At 36.9% G+C, this 25,865-nt stretch overlaps 1 protein-coding gene across 1 annotated transcript in view; it reads left to right on the top strand.

Annotated features, from left to right (window-relative positions):
* ALG13 (ALG13 UDP-N-acetylglucosaminyltransferase subunit) overlaps positions 1-25,865 on the top strand; it is a 107,267-nt gene that overhangs the window by 20,322 nt on the left and 61,080 nt on the right. The window contains 8 exon segments of the mRNA XM_037142524.2: positions 17,703-17,728; positions 17,731-17,855; positions 17,857-17,915; positions 17,917-18,070; positions 18,572-18,655; positions 20,953-21,003; positions 21,729-21,775; positions 23,202-23,274. Coding sequence (XP_036998419.2) covers positions 17,703-17,728; positions 17,731-17,855; positions 17,857-17,915; positions 17,917-18,070; positions 18,572-18,655; positions 20,953-21,003; positions 21,729-21,775; positions 23,202-23,274 — 619 coding nt within the window.

Here is a 25,865-nt window from a genome sequence, read left to right on the forward strand (position 1 = left end):
ACAACTTCCTTACCCACAACCAACTGGCAAAGATTGTTAAAGGTGAAAGGAGAACTCGGGTATTTTAAGAGCAGGGCAAAAGGATGTGAAATGACCCTTGAGAAGAAAATTGGTTTTGTGTGTTTGGACATGGGAGAAATAGTAAGAGTACCGAATGGAAAGAGGTTGTAGGTTGAGAGAAAACCAAATTTGAAATGAGAATGCCAGGAAAGAGGAAGGTAAAATGGGCTAAGAGGAGGGAGGGGCAAAATATATAAATTGAAGTGCACTATAGTATAAAAGCTATTGACTTAAAATATACAAACTCGTTGGACAAGAAATGAATGTTAAAAAGTTATTCAGGAAACAAAATATCACAAATCAGGAAGAAGACCATAGTGGCTTTGGTCTCAGTAGCCTCTCGAGTTTACTGTGTTTTTCTTTCTGATCTGTACCTGGTGATGTCAGATGTTGACCCTGTCTTACCTTATGCAGCCTGTTTGATATTTCCAGTGATCTGCTTTCCCTGGCTGTCTCCTTCAATTGTTAATCTGGCTACTCTGCACTCAGCAGACCGATTTAAGCACTGTAGGGCTGGGCGGAATTCCTCCTGGGGTGTGGGCTGTTTCCCCTCAAGCTGCTGCTACTGCTGGAAGGGGAGTAGTCTGACTGAGTAGGATGACTGCAGATGTCTGAGGGATGACTGATCACCAGGATCCTGGTGTCTACTCTCAGTTCTCTTCCCCAGAGGTCAGTCCTGTCTCTCTCACTGGTGTCAGCAGCACACTCTGCCCCCACCTTTGGACCCCCAGAGTCCAGGGTAAGTGGCTCAAGTGAAAATTTGTGTGTTGGTCCTTTAAACAACAGGTCTTGAGTCACCAGCTATCTGTCTCTGCAGCCCCATTGCTTTTCACTGCTGGTTGTTATTTGTGTACTTTTTTGGCTCTAGTGCTCTAGGCTGGGGACCCCAACTTAGGGTTTAGACCCATTCTTTTCAAGGGGATCCAACTGGCCACTTAATTATCTCTCTGGCATTGCCACCTGTCGGAACACAGCCAGCCATCTTGAGTCTCTGCCACATTCCCTACCAGACAAGCTGTGCAAAAACTGGTTCTTCTGTGGTCCAAAGTGTTACGGCTTCTCTCTGGCTATTGCTCAGTTGTTTGTTCCAGGTGGTTTCCCCACAATTGAGTTGTTAATTTCATATTCACCCTGGGAGGAGGTTAGTATGATTTCCATTCACTCCTCTGCCATCTGGAAAAAAGCCACAAAGTGTGTTTAAATGTCCACCATGAAAAGAAGTGACATGTTCTAATTCTAGGATGCTGTTAAAAATGTTTTTTAAATAGTTTACTGTCACAGACTCTGTCTAGCAGAGTCCACCTGTTGTGGTTGATGACGAGAATCAGTGTATAGGTGGCAATAATCCTGTGCGGAAAAAGGGAACAGGCACGACTATTCTCTCAAGGGGAGAGTGCCTATGGTGCCTGGGTCACTCTCTCAAAAGGGAAGCGTGCCAGCCTTTGCCTAGACAGGCTTTTATTGTTTTCTTGGGGTCTTACATCAGAGAAAGATTTATTATTTATTACATAGAATATTATTGTCTATTTTAGGTACAATCAAGGAAATAAAAATAACATGCAAAGGGGAATGGCAATGAGCTCATTAGCTCTATTGGGAGAACTCATACAGGCTTTGGGTATTACCTTCAAGATAGACAATACACATTTGTTGTTTTAGACCAGGGTGATGGAGTTTTAGCAAGAGCAAGCCATAACAATCTGTATGCATTTTCTAGGCCTGATTCCCACGGGAAAACTTGGTTTGAAAATCTGGCTCCTGCCCACCACTTCTCTTCTGTAGGTTTTCCATACAGAGCTGAGTCACATTTGCCAGGCCAAAACAAACCGGTCCCTTACAGTTTACCATTATGTTTTTCAGTAATGAAAGACCATTAAAAGTCGTTCTATGGAGTTGAGGAGCTATTTTTCCCAATTGGCCTCCAGTTATTGTTAATGCTAACAATAGTTGAAATAAATGATTTAGTATTAACTTTTCTTAATATGAATTACCTTTTATAGCAGGTTCTGTCACAAGTTATATACATGTATTTTCTTTATTTTCCCAGTTTTATTTAAATAAAGTTGACATGTAACCATGTATAAGTTTAAGGTGTACAACATAATTTGATATATGTGTATATTGCCAAATAATTACCACAGTAAGCTTGACATTTGTCACCACACATAGTTACAAATATTTTCATCTAAAAATCTAGTTCTGTTTATTTCATTTGGTAAGAGAAGATTTATATTCATTTCTGTATGGGTTAGGCAATCCTACAATTTGCCAGAATAATAGGTTAATCCCTTAAAAGCTATTTTTATGGTTAATCTTGATCACAAAACTGAAGGGAGGGCAAATCTGTTCCTCACCACTGAATCAGAGAATCCCAGTTCTTAGACCTTAAAGAGAGTTTAGAGATCATAGGAAACTGACCCAGAGAGATTGTCATATTTTTGTGGTATCATATAGCTTCTCTGACTCTAAAATGAATCAAAAGCATCATGTTATATATATATATTTACAACTATACTTCACATGTTGCAGATAATGTATGTTTAAAAAGTTCAGGCATATACCTCATTTAATTGGTCGAAACAAAGTTATTTTAGAATTAAAATAATAGAATTATAAGAATTTTTAATTCTTATATAAGAATTTATATAAGAATTTCTGTATGTATTTCTAATATAAAATTAGGAATATCTTATAGTTATCTTAGAATTATTATCATTATATGTTGTTACTACAAGGAATTTCCCCCATTTGATCATCGAAAGAATAGGCAATTCTAGTAGTTAAAACAACAAATCACATTTTCAAATTAAATTACAGTATAAAAAATACTAATAAAATGAAAGCACATCAGTTTTCTGACAGTTCAAATAATATAATTATTTAAATTTATTTTTGTTTTTCTCAATTTATTTTATTTTAATCAGCATTTAGAATATAGTACCTAAAAAAGTCTTTAAGGCAATCTTCTCCTTCCATTATTTTCAGATATTGAAGAGAGGCACTACAGGGTTGGGGGAAATTTTTTCTGAGGACTCAGAGAACTTTGTTTTGATTTCCAATAGAATTTGGGTGAAATTGTTCTGATTTTTATCTCTATTTTTTGACTAAAGAATAATTTCTTAGTTAATCAGCTTTATTTGGCACCTAATATTAGTCAATACTTAATCACTTATTGTACACTTGATATGCAGTGTCTTTGTTATGTAATTATCCCTAAACTTTAGGTATAAGGTCACAGAAAAATTTCTAGATCAACATTTCTCAAATTCTGAAACAGTTTAAAAGCATCTATAGTGCATTAAACACCATTAGTGATATGAATGGTATGAGTTACTTAACTTTGACCTGGCATTTCCTAAACCTTGTTCAACCATGGGAGAGGCAAGGTCAAAGTTAAGCAAGTAAATTTAGCATTATTTAGATCAGGGGTGTCAAACTCATTTTCATCAGGGGCCACATCAGCTTTGTGGTTGCCTTCAAAGGGCCAAATGTAATTTTAGGACTATATAAATGTAACTACTCCTTAAGTAGGGCTATGGAGCTCCTACCCCTACTAGGGGCTGCTGCTGGGTGAATACAAGGTGCCGGGCCAGATAAAACAAGGTGGAAGGCCAGATTCAGCCTGCCGGCCTTGTGTTTGTCCACCTGTGCTTTAGATCCTTTGATATTGCTAATGGGCATTGTGAACCTCAAAGATAGGATTATACTATGCAGTGTTCCTGATAGTATGCATGCAGTGTTTCTGAAATTTTGGCCTTGAAACTCTTTTAGGAACACTTATTAGTAACTTGTGCAACAAATTGTTCTAAAGCATTGGTTCTCAAAGTGTGGTCCTGGACCAGTACCATCAGCAACACTTGAGAACTTGTTAGAAATGTAAGTTCTCAGGACTCAACCCTGACCTGAATCAGAATCTCTCAGGGTGGGGGCCATCTGTGTTTTATGAAGCCCTTTATTGAGAACCACTGTTGAAGTTTATAGGAGTAGAGTAGTTTGCTGTGGGAGAATAGTTAGCCAACTGGGATTTCAAGTGCAATAGATACTTCAAAGGACATTATTATTTAATAACTTTATTTAAAGCCCTATTGTAATAATTTGGGGAACATAATATGTGCTTAACCACCCCTGAGCCTTTGTTCATATCTTTTATTTGGTATCCAGTCCATCTTTATAACAATTGTGCAACAATGTGTAGTACTACTGCTGAATGGATGTGAAAACTTGGACAAGTCTTAAAATTGTTTGAAACCCAGTTTTTTCATCTGTGAAATAAGAGATGCCTTGTAGCTGTAAAATTCTACTTATTTTTTTGTTTATTTTCCTATTCTGTTTCTTGCTCACATACTGAATAACTTTTAATTTTTTATTATTTCTCAAGCTAATACATGAAAATAATATAAAATACTAGTTCTACAAGACTTATAACAAGAAAATAGTTTTATGTCCCACTTCTCTCCATCTCTGATACTGCTTCCTGTAGGTGACCATATTATACTATTATGGATGTTTTATAACTAATATATTCAAATTTGTTTTTGTTTTTTAATTTTAAATCTCATCTAGAGACTTCCTACTGGGGAAGAGGAGGCTTTATCTCTCTCCCTTCCACATTAGGAAGTCTATAGACAATACACAAATTTTAAAAACCAAAACAAATGTATTTTTATCAGTTCCTTGAGATGTTTTCAGTGTTGACATTTTTACAATTACTTAAGTGCAATTTTGATCACATCTGAGCCATGTAGTATGTGTTCATTGATTACAGTTCTTAAAAAACTTTTTCTTTAATTTTTTTTATTTGCTCAGTTTTCTATAGAAACATTCTCAAGATCTCCAACAGAGATGTCTGTCTTTCCTAGTATGATTAAACACATTAGGTTGCCGTGGCTGGTGTAGCTCAGTGGATTGAGTGTGGGCTGCAAACCAAGGGGTCACTAGTTTGATTCCCAGTTGGGGCACATGCCTGGGTTGCAGACCAGGTCCCCAGTGCAGGGCACATGAGAGGCAACCACACATGGATGTTTCTCTCTTTCTATTCCCCTCTCTCTAAAAATCAATGAATGAAATCTTTTAAAAACAAACAAACAAAATACATTGGGTTATCTCTAATTTGTATTATTTATTTATAAATATTTCTTTTGAACTGTCTGCACTGGAGTTCTTTGTCCTTTTACCTGAACTGGTGGTTCTCTTATTTAGTCCTACTAAATGTTTGTCCTGGGGTTTTTCATTCATCCTTATCTAGTAAATTCCTTTGCTTCTCTCTTGTGTTGAATCTTCTGTTTATAAGATTCTATGTGCCCTCCTGCCTTTCTTTTTTTGTGTGGTTTAACTTTTTTATTTTGGTTTCAAATATCCTCCAATAGCTTTCTGAGAAAGTTCAGTAAATTATTTTTATCTTTAATGCTTGAAAACACCTTCTGCTTTCCTATCCGATTGATAGCATGATGTAGAATTCAGGGTTGGAAATTCTTTACCCTCAAATATTGAACTTTATTGTTTTCTAGCTTCTATTAATAGTTCTATTGAGAAATAGAAAACTGTGTTTGAAAAGTAACTAAAAATTTTTAAAAGAGAATAAAAAATAAAATCACTCAGAAAAAAAAGTTCTATTGAGAAGTTTATTGCTATGCATATGTCTGATCTTCTGTATATGACATGTTTTTTCCTCTATGAAAGCTTTTAGAATCTTTATCCCCTGACTTCAGAAATGTTATGTGCATTGCTGATCATCTTTTTTTATTTCACTGTTTTGGTTACTTCATGGACATTTTCAGTCTAAATATAGATATTCATATCCTGCTGAGCTGGAATTTTCCTTACATCACCATCATCATTTCTTCCCGTCTACTTCATCTCTTTTTGGGCCTGCTGTTGGTTAGATGTTGGCTTCCCTGGATGGTACTCTAATTTGCTTGTTTTTTTCTCTCCAGTTGTGTTTGTTTTGTGAGCTCTTCAACTCTAAATTCTATTCCTTCTACTGATTCTTATTATTTTATTTTAAAATTTAAGTACAGCAAAATTAGGATTTTTTTCTTTGTACAGTTCTTTAAGTTTCAACAAATGCCTAATTGTGTAACCACTACTACAGTCAACAGTTCTGACACACACCGCCATACATCCCTTGTTGCCATTTTGTAGTCAACCCTTTTCTGTGACCCTGCCTACTGGTAGAAGCTGATGTGTTTCCCCTTCTTATAGCTTTGCCTTTTCAGTATGTCATATAAATATAATCATGCAGCAGTTAGCCTTTGAATCTGTTGGCTTTCACTTACCCATATTTTTCGGACTATAAGACGCATGTTTTGACCACATTTTTTGCTTCAAAAATTTTTTTCCTGTTTTCTTCCTCTAAAACCTGGGTGTGTCTTATGGTCCAAAAAATAGACACACCTAAGTTTTAGAGGAGGAAAATAGGAAACACATTTTAAAGCAAAAATGTGGTAAGAAAGTGCATCTTATGGTCCAAAAAATATGATAACACAATGCATTCAAGGTTCATATATGTTCTTTGGGTATTCACGCTTCATGTTTTTTATTGCTAAGGAGTATTTTATTAAATGGATATACCTCACCTTGTCCATTCACTAGTTGAAAGATGTTTGAATTGTTTCCAGTTTTAGGTGAACCATGATTATGAAAAAAGTTGTTATACATATTCATATACATATTTTTGTATGAACTTGTTTTCATTTCTCTTAGAGAGATATCCAGAAATAGGATTGCTGTGTCATTGGTAATTCTATGTTTAACTTTATAAGAAACTAGTGCTCAACTATTTTCCCAGAGTGGCTGTGTACTATTTTATATTCCTACCAGCAACATATGAGAGTTCTAGTTGCTCTGCATCCTTATCAACAACTCGCTATTGTCAATTTAAAAAAGTTATTTTAGTTATCGTAAGATGTATGTAATGGTATTTCAGAAAAGATATACAAATGGCCAACAGGCCCATGAAAAAGATGCTCAACATTATTAGCCATCAGGGAAATGGCAAAACCAAGTCACACTGAGATACCATTTCACACCCATCAGGATGGCTATCATCAAGAGATGGACAGCAGTGTTGATAGGATATGTGGAAATGGGAATGCTCAAACACTACTGATGAGAATGTAAAATGGTGCAGCTGCTGTGAAAAATAGTCTGACAGTGCCTCAAACAGTTAAACACATTTATCATGTGATCCAGCAACTGCAATCCTAGGTATTACTCAATAGAATAGAAACCTGTTCAGAGAAAAACCTGCATGTGAATGTTTATAACAGATTATTTATAATAACCCCAAAGTGGAAACAATCTAAATGTTCATCAACTGAAGTATAGGTAAGTAAAATATAGTTTATACAAAGAATTGAAGTATGGATTGATATATGCTACAACATGGCTGACCCTTGAAAACCTCATGCTCAGTTCAAGAAGCCTGTTAACACAGGACCATATATTGTACAATTTGATTTATTTGGAATGTCCAGAACAGGCAAATAATACAGAGACAGAGAGTGGATTAGTGGTTGTCTTGAGTTGCTGGGTGTAGGGAGATTAGAAGTTGGTTGTTATGTACTATGGTATTTTATTTGGGGGTAATGCGAATGTTCTAAAATTGAAAGTGGTGATGAATGCACCACTCTGTTAATTTGAATTGTTCACTTTGAGTGAATTATAAGCTGAATAAAAATCACCAGTTTTAAATGTACAATTCAGTAATTTTTAATGAATATACAGATATTTTTCAGACATGATCACAGATCACTTTTAGACCATTTTTATCACAATAAAAAAGGTCAAATTCAAGGAGTTCATCATCACCAAGCCCTTATTATATGAAATGTTAAAGGGACTTAACTAAGAAAAAGAAGATAAAAATATGAACAGTGAAAGGACAGCAAGCTCACAGTTATTAACAACCACACCTGAAACAAAAGCAAACTAAGAGGACAGCTAGATCAGGAGTGGAACCACAGAAATGAAGATCTCATGGAGGGTTAGCAACTGGGGAGTGGGAGGAGGAGAAGGGGGGAGAAGGTACAGAAAATAAGTAGCATAGACAGTAGATAGAAAGTAGATGGGGGGGCAAGAATAGTATGGGAAATAGAGAATCTAAAGAACTTGTGACACATGGACATAAACTGAAAGAGGGAATGGTGGGGGAGGAAGTGTGCAGGGTGGAGGGGAATGAAGAGGGGAATGGGACAACTGTAATGGCATAATCAAAAAAATGTATATATATATATTTTTTTTTTAAATTTTACTTAGTTATTTTTCAAGTACAGTTTTTTGTCAATTTCTCCCATCCCAGCACCCCCTGCCCTGTGCTGCCCACCCCCCTCCCATTTCCGCACACCCAGTCCTCATCCCTGTGTCTTTCATATTTGTTCCTCAAAATCCCTCTCCTTTTTTTCCCCTTAAATTCCCTACCCTCTCCCATCTGGTCACTGCCCACTTGTTCTCTATTTCAGTGTCTTTGTTTTTATTCTGTTTGCTTGTTTGTTTTGTTATTTAGCTTCCTGTTAAAGGTGAGATCATATGGTATTTGTCTTTCAGCACCTGGCCTATTTCACTCAGCATAATGCTTTCCAGTTCCATCCATGTTGTTGCAAAGGGTAGTAGCTCCTTCATTCTCTCTGCTGCATAGAATTCCATTGTGTATATGTACTACAATTTTTTTATACATTCATTTACTGACGGGCACCTAGGTTGCTTCCAACTCTTGGCTATTGTAAATTGTGCTGCTATGAACATTGTGGTGCATAGGTTCTTTGAAATTGATGTTTTAGGATTCTTAGGATATAATCCCAGCAGTGGAATTGCTGGGTCAAAAGGCAGGTTGATTTTTATTTTTCTCAGAAAATTCCATACTGCTTTCCATAATGGTTGTACCAGTCCACAATCCCACCAACAGTGGACTAAGGACCCCTTTTCCCTACAACCTCTGCAACATTTGTTGTTTGTTGCTTTGTTTATGATAGCCATCCTGACTGGTGTAAAGTGGTATCTCATTGTGGTTTTAATTTGCATCTCTCTGATAGCTAACAATATTGAGCATCTCTTCATGTGTCTCTGGATATTCTGTATGTCCTCCTCAGAGGAGTGTCTGTTCAAGTTCTTTTCCCATTTTTTAATTGGGTTCGATGTCTTCCTAGAGTGGAGTCATGTAAGTTCTTTTTATATTTTGGAGATTAAACCTTTGTCTGAGGTATCATTGGCAAATATGTTTTCCCATACAGTTGGTTGTCTTTTTAATTTAATACTGTTTTCTTTAGCCATGCAGAAGCTTTTTATTTTGATGAGATCCCATTTGTTTATTCTTTCCTTTACATTCCTTGCTCTAGGGGACATATCGGTAAAAATGTTGCTGCGTGGAATATCTGAGATTTTCTTGTCAATGTTCTCCTCTAGGACTTTAATGGTGTCACGGCTTATATTTAAGTCTTTTATCTACCTTGAATTCATTTTGTTGTATTGTGTAAGTTTGTGCTCAAGTTTCATTTTTTTGCAGGTAGCTGTCCAGTTCTCCCAACATCATTTGTTGAAGAGGCTATCTTTTCTCCATTTTATGTTACTGCCCCCTTTGTCGAATATTAATTGACTGTAGAGAGTCTATGTGCCTGTTTTTATGCCAGTACCAGGCTGTTTTGATTACAGTGGCTTTGTAATACAGTTTGATATCAGGTATTGTGATCCCTCCTACTTTGTTCTTCTTTCTCAAAAGTGCAGCTGCTATTCGGGGTTGTTTATGGTTCCATATAAATTTTTGAAGTGTTTGTTCTATGTCTGTGAAATATGCCATTGGTATTTTAATAGGTATTGCATTGAATGTGTATATTGCTTTGGGTCGTATGGACATTTTGATGATGTTAATTCTTCCAATCCATGAACACAGTATATGTTTCCATTTGTTTGTGTCTTCCCTGATTTCTTTCTTCAGGGCTGTGTAGTTTTCTGCATACAGGTCTTTTACCTCCTTGATTAGGTTTATTCCCAGATATTTTATTTTTCTTTTTGCTATATCGAATGGGATTTTTTCCTTGATTTCTGCTTCTGCTGATTCATTGTTAGTATACAAAAATTTCTTTGATTTCTGGATATTGACTTTGTGTCCTGCTGTTTTGCCAAATTCATTAATTAGTTTGAGCAGTTTTTTGGTAGTGTCTATAGGATTTTCCATGTACACTATCATGTCATCTGCAAACAGTGACAGTTTTGCTTCCTCCTTTCCTACTTGGATGCCTTTTATTTCCTTTACTTGCCTGATCGCTGTGACCAAAACTTCCAAAACTATATTGAATAGAAGTGGTGAAAGTGGACATTCTTGTCTTGTTCCTGATCTTAGTGGAAAAGCTTTTAGTTTTTGCCCATTGAGTATGATATTGGCTGTAGGTCTCTCATATATGGCCTTTATTATATTGAGGAATGCTCCCTCTATTCCCACTTTGCTGAGTGTTTTTATCATAAATGGGTGTTGTACCTTATCGAAAGCTTTTTCTGCGTCTATTGATATGATCATGTGGTTTTTGTCTTTGCTTTTGTTTATGTGATGAATTACATTTACTGATTTGCAAATGTTGAACCATCCTTGCATCCCTGGGATGAATCGCACTTGGTCATGGTGTATAATCTTTTGGATATATTGTTGGATGCGATTTGCCAATACTTTGTTGAGGATTTTAGCGTCTATGTTCATCAGTGATATTGGCCTGAAGTTTTCTTTCTTTGTGGTATCTCTATCTGGTTTTGGAATTAGGATGATGCTGGCTTCATAAAAGGAGTTTGGGGGTTTTCCATCCTTTTGGATTTTTTGTAATAGTCTGTGAAGAATAGGGGTTAGCTCTTCCTTAAATGCTTTGTAGAATTCTCCAATGAACCCATCTGGTCCGGGGCTTTTGTCTGATGGGAGTTTTTTGATTACTGCTTCTATTTCTTTTGCTGTTACTGGTCTATTCTGGTTTTCTACTTCTTTTTCATTGAGTTTTGGGAGATTATGTTTTTCTAGAAATGTGTCCATTTCCCCTAGGTTCTCAAATTTCTTGGCATACAGTTCTTCATAGTAATTTCTTACCATCCTTTCTATTTCTGTGGTGTCATTTGTAATCTCTCCTGTTTCATTTCTGATTGTGTTTGTTTGTGTCCGTTCCCTTCTTTTCTTGATGAGCCTACTTAAAGGCTTGTCTATTTTGTTTATCTTCTCAAAGAACCAACTCCTGGATTCATTGATCCTTAGAATTATGCTTTTAGTCTCTATGTCGTTTAGTTCTGCTCTGATCTTGGTTATTTCCTTCCCTCTACTTGCTTTTGGCTGTTTTTGTTGTTGTTACTCGAGTTCTTGCAGACGTAGAGTAAGGTTGTTTGTTTGAAATGTTTCTATCTTCTTTAGGTAGGCCTGCATTGCTATAAACTTTTCTCTCAGGACTGCCTTCGCTGTGTCCCATAAGTTTTGGGTTGTTGTGAGATTGTTATCATTTCTTTCCAGAAACGTTTTGATTTCTTCCCTAATTTCATTCTTGACCCATTTGTTGTTTAATAGTATACCATTCAGTCTCCATGATTTTGGGTGCTTTGGGTTTTTTCCTTTGGGGTTGATTTCCAATTTCAGTCCCTTGTGGTCAGAGAAGATGCTTGGTATGATTTCAATATTCTTGAATTTGTTGAGGCTTGTTTTGTGTCCTATCATGTGGTCTATCTTTGAGAATGTTCCATGTGCATTTGAGAAGAATGTGTATATAGCTTCTTTGGGGTGAAGAGCTCTGTATTTATCAGTTAGGTCCATTTCATCAAGGGTGTTGTTTAATGCCGCAGTGGCTTTGTTGATATTTTGTTTGGAAAGTCTGTTCATTTTTGATAGTAGGGTGTTAAAATTCCCCACTATAATTGTGTTGCTGTCAATATCTTTCTTGAAGTCCTCTAAGACTTTCTTTATATATTTTGGTGCTCCTATGTTGGGTACATATATATTTATGATGTTAATGTCTTCTTGGTTGATTCTTCCCTTGAGTATTATGAAGTGACCTTCTGGGTCTCTCTCTATGGCTCTTTTCTTGAAGTCTGTTTTGTCTGATATGAGAATTGCTACCCCAGCTTTTTTTTCTTGCCTGTTTGCTTGGAAAATTTGTTTCCAGCCTTTTACTTTTAGTCTGTGATGGTCTTTTATCCTGAGGTGGGTCTCCTGTAGGCAGCATATGTGTCACTCATGCTTTCTTATCCATGCAGCTATTCTGTGTCTTTTGATTGGAGCATTTAATCCATTTACATTTAAGGTTATTATTGATAGGTACTTATTCATTGCCATTTTTGTACCTGTGTTCCTCTCTGTCTGTCTCTTTTCCTTCCTTTCCTTAAAGCAGTCCTTTTAGTATTTCTTGTAGAGCCGACTTGGAGGCAGCAAATTCTTTTAGACTTCTTTTGTCTTGGAAGCTGTCTATTTGTCCTTCTATCTTGATTGAGAGCCTTGCTGGGTAAAGTAGCCTTGGTTGTAGGCCTCTGGTTCTCATTACTTGGAATATTTCTTGCCATTCTCTTCTTGCTTGGAGTGTTTCCATTGAGAAGTTAGTAGCTAATCTTCTTGAGGCTCCCTTGTATGTTACTTCTTTTTTCTCTCTTGCTGCCTTTAAGATTCTCTCTTCGTCTTGGAATTTTGCCATTTTAATAATGATGTGTCTTGGAGTGGGCCTCCTTGGGTTCCTCTTGAATGGGACTTTGTGTGATTCCTGGATTTGTGTGACTTTTTCTTTTATCAAATTAGGGAAATTTTCTCTCATTACTCTTTCAAATATGTTTTCTATCCCTTCTTTTTCTTCTCCTTCTGGTATTCCTATTATTCAGATATTATTACGTTTCATATTGTCTTGCATTTCTCTTAATCCCTCTTCATTCTTTCTGAGCCTCTTTTCCCTTTCCTGTTCTTTCTGTGAGATGCTTTCTACTTTGTCCTCCAATTCACTAATCCAATATTCTGTTTCATCTACCCTATTTTTAATGCTTTCTACTGTGTTTTTTAATTCAGAAATAGTTTCCTTCATTTCCTCTTGGTCCTTGCTAATAGTTTCCATTTTCTTTTTCAGGATGATATTGTTCGAGGTGAGATCATCATAGCTCCCCTGTAGTTTCTGGTACCTGATTGTGAGCTCTTTGAACTTCCTGATAACCAGTGCTTTGAATTCAGTATCTGATCGTTGACTTGCCTCTATTTCATCTAACATTCTTTCTGAGGGTTCCTCCTTTCCTTTCATTTGGGGATTGTTTCTTTGTCTTCCCATTTTTTGTGAGACTTTTCTTGTTATCCTCAGCTTCTTAGATTAATCTGTTTTGATACCCTGCGTTTATGGTGTGAACTTTTCTGGTGGGATGCCTGTGAATTTCAGTGGCGCAGTCTCTTTTTTTTATCCTGTCGTTGTCTGCTTCCACCTACTCAAATATGCAGCAACTTTTGGCTTCTCTCCTACAGCAATGTGCAATTTGACTCTCTGACTCTACTATTTGGAGGCCTCTTGTATGGGTCCAGCTCTGGTTTTTTCATATTTTCAAGTTGATTGTGAGTCTTGTGGGTAAAAGAAAGAAATAAAAGGAAGAAAGAAAAGAAATGGTAGGGGAATGGAAGAAAGAGGAATAAGTTTAGAAAGAAAAGAAGAAGAAATAAACAGAAAATCCAAGAAAAGAGGACAAAAGTATCGAAAGATGGAACAGCAATAAAATTTAAAAGAAATAACAGATTAATTTAAAAAAGCAAAAAGGAAAAGAATAGGAATGGAAAAGGAAAAAAAGCAAAAAAAAAAAAAGAAAGAATAAAAATAAAATGAAGTAAAATAAAAAAAATAAGAAACAAGAAACAAAGAACACACAAACAAAAAGAATCCCCCAAAACAACAACAAAAAAGGAAATGTCACTTGTTGGCTTCAAAGTAGCCGAACCGATTTTTCTGGTTGCAGTTGGCTGAGGGTCGATTGTTGTGATTTTTTTCAGCCAGCCCCTCTCAGGATCCAGACACTTGGTGCCTCTCCCCAGCTCCCTACAATGGGGAATTAGGACTTCTTCACAGCACTCCCCTCCCAGGGATTACCACCATGGGCTGGTTTGCGGTGTTATGGGCACCTACACTGGCCTAGTTGCCTGATTCCCTCGGGATTGAGCACAGACCTTCCCCCGTTCTGTGGGGAAGCTCTAGGCCCTCTGCCCAATCTTGGGTTCACTGCCAAGCTGGGTGTGGAGCAGACCAGGCTTCTGTGTCTATTGGATTCAGAGCCCCACGCTGTACCTCTCAGTTCTCCTGGGCTGGCAACCACAGAGTCCTTGGTTGGGGCCCTTTGTCCTCAGCAGCCTCTCTGCAAAATCTATCAAACAAGTCTCTCCTGGCACCCCACCTTGCTTGGCCAGAAAGGAGGGTTTTGAGGGTCTCAGCTTTTTCCCCAGGACCCCTCAGCACCTGGGGCTTCCAGATAGTCTGAAGGGGGTGGACTGGAAGCCGGGAGCCGATCTGAGGACTGGGCGCCGACCTAGTAACTCTGTGTGCACGTCATGGCAAGCTGCATGGTGTGTATCCCTCTGCTCCTGTGTTTGTCTGGGTCCCCTGGCCAACCTCTGCTGATAAAACCTAGGGATGGAGCAGCACCATGCCAGGCGCTGGACCCAGAACTGTGCGCAAGGTGAAATCTCCTCTGCTCCCCTCTGGTTGTGCCTCTTGGCAGGTCCCAGCCCAAAAATCCTAGGGAGGGAGCTTTCCGGGCGCTGAACGTTGGCCTAGGCGCCCTCAGGCACTCGCCCAGATACACTGCGCGTCTGGGCGACTAGTCCCCCAAATTGTGCACAGGCTGAAATCCCTTCCACACCTCTTTGCCTGGGCCACTTGGCCTGCCCGGCCGAAAAATCCCAGGGAGGGAGTCGTCTGGGCACTGAACGCTGTCCCAGGCACGGTTGAGCTCTCGCCACTGGGCGGAGATCCCTGCTGTTTCTTTTTGCTCCGTCCCTGAGACTACTGTACTGCTGCTGTCTCCCTACTGTCTGGTTCCTCCGTGACCATGGAAGTTTCTGGTCCGTTATTTTCATATATGCTTGGCAACTGCTGGCTTGCTGGTTTCTCCTCCTCGGATGAGACAGGTTTCTCTCCCTTTTGTACTAGGAACTGGTATCTGCCCCGTCCTGCTCCATCGCCATCTTGAAAGCCCCCCCCCAAAATATAATTAAAAAGAACAAAAAAAAAAGACTTCTTGTGCCTGTTTGTGGTTAATACCTATTCCTACTCCAACCCCTGGCAACCACAGGTACTTTTTCTGTTTCTATAGATTGCCTTTTTGATACATTTCATTTGAATGAAATAATGGAATAATACTCTTTTTTTCTTGCATCTGGCTTCTTTTACTTAGGTTTGTTTTCACATTTTTTGCTAAACCTTGTTATTGGCGATTTAATAGCCATCCTAGTAGGTGTATAGTGATGTCTCATTGTGGTTTGAATTTGCATTTTTCTAATGACTATTGATGTTGAACATCTTTAAAAAATTTTTGACACTCAGTATTATTTTATATTAGCTTCATGTGTATAGCTGTATAGTGCTTGAACATCTTTTTTGTGTGCTTATTAAGTGTTTTATCTTCTCTGAAATGTGTAGATAATTTTTTGCTCATTTTTTAAATGTGTTGTTTTCTTATTGTTGACTTTTGAGTTATTATATATTTCAGTAAAAAGGTTTCTGTCATAATATGTGATATATAAATATTTTCTCCCAGTCTGGCTTGTATTATCATTGTCCTAACAGTATCATTTGAAGAGCAAAAGTTTTTAATTTTGATAAATTTCAATTAATTTTTTTCTTATATTACATCTAAAAACTGTTTGCCTAACTCAAGGCATTGAAGATTTTCAATTATGCTTTCTTCCAAAAGTTTTGAAGTTTTGTTCTACATTTAGGTCTTTGATCTATTTTGAGTTAATTACTGTGAAAATGTGAGGTACAGGTTGAGGATCAATTTTTTTTTTGCACATGAATATCAGTTTTTCCAGCACCATTTGATGAAAATACCATCTTTTCTCTTAAATTACTCTCGAACCTTTTGTCAAAAATCAGTTGGCCATATGTGTGTGGGTCTCTTTTTGTGTGCTTTCTCTGTGCTACTTTCTTTTTCCTCTTTGTCTCTTTTTGTCTTCCTGGCTCTAATTTTTCTTCTTTAAGAAAATTAAAGAAGGAAAATTTTCTCTCTGTTCTTTCTCCTATTTTTTTTTATTTCTCTCTCTTCTCCCATTTTTCTCTTTATTTCTTTCCTTAAACTTACATATATCAATTAGTATTTATTGAAGTTTTATATACTTTAGTTTTAGTTTAAATGGCAATAAACATGAAGAATTTTCAGTGTTATTTGTGGCCTTGAACAAAGATGACAATTCCTCTTTCCCAAACCATGTTTCAAACTTTTACAAAAGGAATAATTTCCACATGGTTATGGTTTCTTTAAAAAACTAAATTAGTTAAGGTGATTTCAGACTGGCATGTTAAAAAAGAAGTGAAGATTTTATTCTTTATTCCACCATACCTATATTTCATCCCTTAATTATGAAATTGGTCATTTATGCTGTCCCTGTAGGGTACAGTCATGATTACTACTGAATCCATAGGTAAAAGAAAAACAATTTTCAGAGCAGCTGAATCTTGCAACCTCCTCAAACACAGATTTTTATCTATTTTTAACATTTAGAAAAAGTAAAAAAGGAATTGGATTCAGGCATTTAAATAAAAATGAAACACTTGATCATGAACTCAGGTAGTACAGGTGACCAGTCCTGTCTTTGAGCTTTACAAAGCATAGTCATGTTTTACTTTGGTTATCTCATAAGCCAGAGTAGCTTTTTTCCAGGAAAGGACCCTAATAATACATTGAAACATGCCTCTCATGTCTTAACACTTTTAGTACTGTGCCACAGGCTTTTACATGCAGTCTATTAGAAAGCTTCTGGCTAAGTTATTCCTTTCATGATACTTCAATTTGAATTTTCATCTTCAGTATCTAAGAAACACTTTTTGCATATTCTCTTCTTATTAATGCTATCCAGTACTTTGGAGACATTAGTCAAGAATTCCATCACTGTTTCCTACCATAACTAATGGATTTAGTTTCTGTGATCTTAGTAGAGGGTTATTATCTGGGAGAACTGAAAGAAGATTACTTAAACCCCATACCCGAAATATCCATATAACTGCTTTGCTTGAACTGTGACCCCTGTGCCTGTATATTAAGGGTGCCACCTTTCTATGTTTTAAGAAGATAATTCTGACTACAAAAAGTTACTAGTTAAATTAGGTTCAGATCTCCACGAAACCATGAAAGGAGCAGGGAATTTGGGCAGAGACTGTAGTTGAAAATTTGGGTAGAAGTCTTACAGCATTGTAATGCAGGCCAGGCTGCATCATATACACCTGGGTGTTATTGTAGTCCCTTTGCAGCCTCGTGCAGCAGTTGCCCTGAGTTAAGGTGCAAACTAAGCTTCCCTTTGGTCCCAAAGCTCAGCTGCTTGTGCAGACTTCTCAAGCTTAGGCTGATTGGGTTAATTCCTCTCTTCCCCAATAAGGTAGCTCTGCAAGTACCTTCTCCCTCCTGTGTCTTTCTCAATTTGAGTTCTCTATTCCTAGAAGTATTTGTTCTTCCTCTTCTTTTCACAGGATTTCAACTTGTCCTGGGCAAGCCAGCTTTTTGCTTCTGCTCCTGAGAAGTGCCAAGATTCTGCAAGGCTGACTCCAGCTGCCTTCTCATACCTAGACTTTGGGCTGCTTTCGGGATACCTGCATAAGCAAGCCCTTGTCTCTACTACCCATCTCTACCTGCAACCTCCTTTTACCTTCTGGCTATACTTGTGTTAGTTTCTCTCCCTCCCCACCGTCTGGGCACAATGCATAAAGGATGGAAAAAGTACTGCGGCCAGAAGTCTGCGAGTGAGGCAACAATGGATGAATATTTAGGCAGTTTAGGACTATTTCGAAAGCTAACTGCCAAGGATGCCTCTTGCCTCTTTCGGGCTATTTCGGAGCAGGTAAAAGGAGAGCAAATATATCTTCCCATACTGAGATTTCAGAGTTTGAGATGTGGCGTGGTACTGTAGCTAAAAGACCTATGGCCCAACTTGGTGCATACCTTTGCCAGTTAGTCCAAATGTGTTGCTGTGCCTTTGTTATCTCTTCTGTTTTCTCAATATTACTTTGGAATGTAAGAGAAATACGATAATGGGGGGAAAGAAAAATTTGAAATTTATCTTGATCCTTTATAAGCAGCCCCTGCTTCCTCTAAATTTGCCTAAGGGAAAATGCAGCCTGTGTCCATAGGGAGAAGAGAAAGGGGGGCTTAACAAAATCATCTCTGTCCAATCTCACTAGAGGTGACAAGAACAGATTTTAATAATATCAGGACTCAATTTCCCAATTTTCTTTATATGTTCTTAAGGAGGGGGTCTTTAAATGTCCAGTTCATAGTGTTAATTTACAAGCTTCTGTTTTAAATTACTGCTGACAGTAAGCTGTTTTTTTTTTCTTTTTAGTTGTTTTGCAGCCAGGTCCATCATTTGGAAATCAGGAAGGCTTGTGTCTCATATATGAGAGAAAATCAACAAACTTTTGAGTCTGTAAGTAGAATACATACCCAAGGGAAAGTTGTCGTTACAGCACGTGGTAGAGGGAAAATTAATTTTGAGCACCTACATACGAAAATTATATCACGTAATCTCGGTAGCAAATATTTAATTTTCTGCTAACTTCCTTCCCTCTAGCTAGCACACTTCTGGACGTTGTTCCAGAATTACATTGTTTTGTACTCTAAACCTGTATTCTCCCATTATTTTCTTTCCCCACATACCAAAAAACTCCCAAACCCTAAAAAGGTACTTTGACTTCTATTTTGTATTATCTATACCGCTGTTTTCCTGAACAATTAATTATAGTTTAAGAAAGGTTTGGCTGTGTTAATATTTTTAAGTGTATATTTAAAAATATGCGCAGATGGAAACACCCTCTGTTCTCTTGTTTAATTCTGCAATGCTTGAAAAACCTTGTAAAACTTAATTGTAAGTAAACAAATTAGTCCTAAACATCCATCTTTCCGTGTAACAAACTGTGGTCATTGGAGTTCTGCCACTAATGATTGACTTTAAAACAACTTTTAGAAGGCATCTTTCTGTAAGTTGATGTAGTTGAATTCCTGTTAACAAACCAAGGTTTTTATCAAGGTGTAATAGGAAGTGTGCCCTTTCATGCGTCTGTTATATTTTTATTATATCCCAGCCTTCCCAGTACTTTTTTTCTTCTAGCTGTATACTATGGCTATTTGCCTGCTGTTCGAGGTTTACTCGTAATTTTTTTCAACAGGTTTAATTGAATTTTAAAACTATGTAAAGGCTTCTTGACTTTTAAGCTTATTACCTTAAAGTTAATTACAGTTTTTACCACACGTGGGAAAAAGATTGTTCATGAATTACTTCAAATGCAAGACCGTGGTGTAAAGCAGTGCATCTCAAGTATTTTTGTGCATACAAATCACCTGGATAGCTTGTTAAAATACGGATTTTTATTTAGTAGGTCTGAGCTGGGGCCCAAGATTTCTGCCTTGTTAACAAACTCCCAAGTGATAATTGCTGTTACTTGTAGACCACATTTTGAGTAACAAAAGTACATGTGTAAAATTTTAAAACTATATGGATGAATCTTGGAATAATTTTACTGTGTGGAAGAAACCAGACTGCCCCCCAAACATACATACTGTATGATTTCCTTTATATAAAACAAGAAAATGCAAACCAATCTGTAGTGAATAAAGCAGGTCAGTGATCGCTTAGGGGTTAGTGGTATTAGAGAGGGGCACAAGGAGACTTATGGGGATGGTGAATATATTCACCATCACGATTATCATGATGGTTTCATGGGTACATACATGTGTCAAAACTTATTAGATTGCCCCATTTAAATATGTGCAGTTTATTGTATGTTTTGTATACATGGAACAGACTGATAGCTGTTAGAGAGGAGGAGGGAGGGGGATTGGATAAAAGAATGTGAAGGGATTAACTAAAGAACATACATGTATAATCCATAGGTACAGACATCTGTGAGGTGTTGGCCAGAGAGGAGTGAGAGTGAGGGAGAGGGAAGGTGGGCAAAGAGGACATTTATAATAGTGTCAACCATAAAGATACAGAAAAGAAATATTTGTAGTTTATTGTATGTCAGTTATACCTCAATAATGCTACTTTTAAAAGGGATTGAGAAAAATTAAAAATTAATTTTTTAAATTCTAGTTATATTTAATTCTAGCTATACTGGATATACATGGAATTAGATTTATATTTCCTGAGTTTAATTAATTTAATTTTTATTGACGTACATTTTATAAACAATAAAATTCACCATTTTAAATTTAGTATTTTTAGTTTTGCCAATAATAAACAGTCATGTAGCTGCCAGAGCAATCAAGATATAGAAAATTTCCATCGCTCCCAAAAGTTTCCTTGTGCCCTGGCCTTTTTTGAACCTAATGAAATTCCTTTTAAAGTTCCTCAGTTTAGCTTTGTAAATGCATGTCTCCTGTGAAATGTAAAGTGTTGGACTTATAATTATTGGACTTGATTGATTTATGAAAATTGTCAAGTTGGCATTTTAAAACAAACTCATAGGTACATAGCATTTGAGGAAATGCACTGGTGTTTGGGTAAGCCAGGACCAATTCCTAGTATACTTTTATGGTCCAGCTTTTCTCCACTCATAGCTTTTGTGTATGTCCAAATCTTCTTGAGGTGCTGTGCAAAATAGTAATTTAATACCATAATTATTGAGCTGAACAAAAACCCATTGGAGGATAACATTGCAGAATATAATCAGATTTCAGTTATGTTATGTATTTGGTTAAGTCAAGTTTGTTTTATTTTTGAAGTATGTGGAGGGATCTTTTGAGAAATACCTGGAACGGTTGGGAGATCCCAAGGTAAGATAAAATGTGGGGGTTTGATCTTTTCAAAGTATTTGGAATAAGAACCTAAGTAATCATTCAGCTGTGTTGCTTTAGCTAGAGCCAATCTATTTTCCTGAGTAGCCAGCTGTGTTGAATCAAATAGTTCTTGCAAAAGTTTAGAGGCTGGCAGTCAACTTACTGTTTTTTTGTGTTAAATCTTGAGAACTGTGTGTTTAACAATTTTACCATCCATAGATTAGTGAAAGAGTACATGCTGCTTGGGAACAGGACAAGCCTAAGCCTTTTCATTTTAAAGGGGGAGGGGGATAGTAATGAATGATACTAGGAAGTCATTATTATTTTTTATTAAACAATTCTCCTGATTTGTAGTTACCTTTCTCTTAAGTGGGAGTAGAATCCATAAACACACATTTAATTAAAATTTTTATGTGATTAAATTAAGTCCATATTTGGTCTTACAACCCATGTACTAAATATCCTGCTAACTTCGTATTCTTAACACTAATTCCATTTTTATTGTGCCTTTTAAATCTCCCATATTAACTGTCTTTGTTACTTAATGGCTAAGGTCTTTAGGTCCTTTTTTTCTGAATTAAATTTATATTAACGAGTATTCCAAGTCTCAAAGCAAGTTATATTTGTTTCTACAAATTCTGCATCCAAAAAATAATTGATGAACTTGCAAAAACTTGTACTTTCTAATTATGCAATGTTTTTTTAAAACTATTTATGTTTAGGAAAGTGCTGGCCAGCTGGAATTAAGAGCTCTTTCTCTAATTTATAAGTAAGTTGAGTCTCTCTCTTTTTTAAGAGTGTATGTGTGTTTGGTTTCTATTAAAGTCCCTTTAATATTGAGAAAATTTTGAGATGTGATGTATTATTGATAAGTAGAATGAAGAGGTCTAAGCCAAGTCAATTAGTATAATTTTTAGGTGAAGAATCTCCAGCATTTTTGTTTGTTTGAGTGGAAGTATAAAGAATTTTAAGAACTATTATTATTCCTGAGGAAAATTAGGATATTTATCTTAGAATTTTGTTTAAGTTTGTGCTTCTTTTGCATGCATCCCCATTGGGGCATCCTCATTAGGGCTGCATTGCTTCCAGGGGGTAGAAATTGTTTTTTTTTAGGACAAGAAAACTGGATATTACAATGGTTTACGGTGTAGAAAATTTTTTTTTTTTAGGACAAGAAAACTAGATATTACAATGGTTTACGGTGTAACTGTGGTATTAAAATTTCTTAGAGAAATTAAGAAAAGTCTAAAGCTGCTCTTTAGGGAGGCGATAATGGATGAAATTTTGAGTAACACTGTTCTAATGCTTTGGAAGTTTTGTTCTGGTTATTGAATTTGCAGAAGTGGCATATCTGAATGCTGTGGGGATTTGAAAAAGCTATGTAATATACGTTAGAGGCTACTGGGAATATTGTTCATTTGAGAAGTTTGATCTGTGTAAGACTCTTTCCCAAATCTGATGGTGAGATGGCATATATCTTGGTAGTGTTAGAGCCCTTTTCTTACGGGGACTTGTTCAAGTTAGTGTTTTTTGGTCTCCACTTTTCTCACTAAATCCAGCAACAGGTGGAATGGAGAGTCATTGGGAAGGTTGCTTTTAAATCAGGTGCCGGCTCTTAAATTGGCCTGCTGTCAGTTTTTGTATGGCCCTCGAGCTGAGGATGCTTTTCAAAAGGTTAACAAATCAAAAGAAGTATAATGCTTCATGGTATATGAAAGTTATATGAAATTCAAATTTCAGTCTCTATAAGTAAAGTTTTATTGGAACACAGTCATGTGCATTTGTTTAGCATTGTCTGTGGTTGCTTTCATGCTACAAAGTGAAAGTTGAAAAAAGCCTACAAAAGCTGAAATGTTTATTAGCTGGTCTTTTATCAAGAAAAATGTTTATTATCTGGTTTTTTTTACGTTCTCTAAATAAGTGAGAGCCTCCAGAACTCACAAATGTACATATAATTGGTAATCTATCTACTTTATTCCTCCTCCCCTAAATTAAGATACATTTTTAAAAATCCATAGGACTTTACTGGCCAATAGCTTCTGTACCTTGAATTAACATTATTTAATGTTTTAAGCATTTGGATTACTTTATATGAATAAGGTCAGCAGTTTAAAAGAACAAATACTTATTTTTTATAACTATCTCATATGCCAAATTATGTCTTTTCACCCCACCTTTGTTTTCTATTCACGTAGTCGAGATTTCATTCTTTATCGCAATCCTGGAAAACCTCCAACTTGTGTCACAGATAATGGCTATGAAGACAAGGTAAGAAGATGAGTGAATGTTTACTAAAAGAAAAAAGAAATTGAATGATGCTGCAGGCTTACCAGGATATTAAGCAATCATCCTTTTATACCTATTTAGTTAAAAAAAAAAAATAAAGGCCCATTCTGCCCTGGCTGGTGTGGGTTAGTGGATTGAGTGCTGGCCTGGGAACTGAAAGGTCACTAGTCAAGGTGCATGCCTGCATTGTGCGCTGGGTCCCCAGTTAACGGGCATGCGAGGGGCAACTGATTGCTATATTTCTCATACATCAGTGTTTCTCTTTCTCCCTCTCTCCCCCTCTCTCTAAAAATAAATACATTTTTTAAAAAGTAATCCCATTCCAAATACAAAGCCTTTCTGCCACCAGCCTTTTGCTCTCCACTGAATCATTATCACTGTTAGCTACTCTTTGGAACAGACATGATCTTGTCACTCCTTTATAATAGAAAACCTAGTTGGCTCCTCATTGATTAGAAAAGTAAGGTTCAAACTGGGAAGCTACATATTCGGTGCTCTAAAGGGTCGCAGCCTTTCTTTCCAACCTCGTATTTCACCAACATTACTATATCACATTTTCAGATAGACTTTTATACTTTTTTCTTTCCTTTGTATCTCAGATGTGTTAATTCCTTTGAAACTTTTCCAACTCCTCCTGGAGTTATCATACTTTTCCGACTATAAGGCATACTTCCCCCCCACAGATTTGGGAGGAATAATGGTTAATGCTACTTTTGAGTTCTGTTTACACGTACATTGGTGAAATATTATATTGTTTATGTTATTGGATATTTTACCACATTTTTTGCTTCGAAAATTTTTTTCCTATTTTCTTCCTCTACAACCTAGGTGCATCTTATGGTCCAAAAATACGGCATTTCCTTCCTTCCTTTGTATTACCTTAGCATCATCCAAGCAATTATGATATTTATCGCATTGTATTTGTTTTCATATCTGTTTCTCTTATTAGTCTGGAAGTTTCTTGAGGTCAGGGGAAGTGTGCTACTACTGCCTAAGTTAGGTTCAAATAGTAGTAGGCGAACAACTTTCAGCAGGTGAACAAATTTCTTCAGCATAAAATTTTTCTTCCAAAAAGTTTTAAGAAAATTTTTAAATTATTTTTTATTTTAAAAATATATATATTTTATTGATTATGCCATTACAGTTGTTCTATTCTCCCCTTCATTCCCTTCCACCCTGCACACCCCTCCCCCACCATTCCCCCCTCTAGTTTATGACCACGTGTCTCAAGTTCTTTAGATTCTATATTTCCCACACTATTCTTGCCCTCCCTCCTATCTATTTTCTACCTATCGTCTATGCTACTTATTTTCTGTACCTTCTCCCTCTTTCTCCTCCTCCCACTCCCCTGTTGCTAACCTTCCATGTGATCTTCATTTCTGTGGTTCTGCTCCTGATCTAGCTGTCCTCTTAGTTTGCTTTTGTTTTAGATGTGGTTGTTAATAACTGTGAGTTTGCTGTCTTTTCACTGTTCATCTTTTTTATCTTCTTTTTCTTAGATAAGTCCCTTTAACATTTCATATAATAAGGGCTTGGTGATGATGAACTCCTTGAGTTTGATCTTATCTGAGAAGCACTTTATCTGCCCTTCCATTCTAAATGAAAGCTTTGCTGGATAGAGCAATCTTGGTTGTAGATCTTTGGATTTCATGACTTGAAATACTTCTTTCCAGCCCCTTCTTGCCTGGAAAGTCTCTTTTGAGAAATCCGCTGACAGTCTGATGGGGACTCCTTTGTAGGTGACTGTTCCCTTAGCTCTTGCTGCTTCTAGGATTCTCTCCTTCATTTTAATCTTGGCTAATGTAATGATGATGTGCCTGGGTGTGTTCCTTCTTGGGTCCAACTTCTTGGGACTCTCTGAGCTTCCTGGATTTCCTGGAAGTCTATTTCCTTTGCCAGATTGGGGAAATTCTCCTTTATTATTTGTTCAAATAAGTTTTCCACTGGTGGCTGTGCCTTTCCCCCTTCTGGTACCCCTATAATTCGGATGTTGGAACGTTTAAAGATGTCCTGGAGGTTCCTAAGACTCTCCTCATTTTTTTTTGAATTATTGTTTCTTCATATTTTTCTGTTTGGTGATTTTTTTTCTCCTTCTGGTCCACTCCCTTGATTTGAGTCCCAGTTTCCTTTCCATTACTATTGGTTTTCTGTGCATTTCCCTTCATTTCAATTAGGTAGTTTAACCTTCATTCGTTCCTCTAATTTGTAACTAAAATCAACCAGTTCTTTGAGGATCCTGATCACCAGTGTTTTGAACTATGCATCTGATAGGTTGGCTATTTCTTGGTCACTTATTAGTATTGGCTTTGGGGCTTTGAGCTGTTTTTCTTGAGCCATAATCTTTTACTCTGTTTATGCCTGTTATGTATGAGGAGTGGAGCCTTAAGTGTTTACCAGGGCGGGGCCACCCAGGTCGCTGGTTTGTGGTGCTGTATTTGGGGGCGGGGTCAAAGAGGGACAATAGCGGTCCCTTCTGCTGCTTCCCACTGCCGCTGGGGCCTGTGTGGTATGTCTTACTGCTCGTTCCTTTGCCTGGGTTATCTGTGTGCAAATGTGTGACTGAGATCAGCCTG

The sequence above is a fragment of the Artibeus jamaicensis genome, unplaced genomic scaffold, assembly GCF_021234435.1.
Source record: "Artibeus jamaicensis isolate MK-2021 breed Jamaican fruit bat unplaced genomic scaffold, CSHL_Jam_final scaffold_461, whole genome shotgun sequence".
NCBI classification, from domain to species: domain Eukaryota; kingdom Metazoa; phylum Chordata; class Mammalia; order Chiroptera; family Phyllostomidae; genus Artibeus; species Artibeus jamaicensis.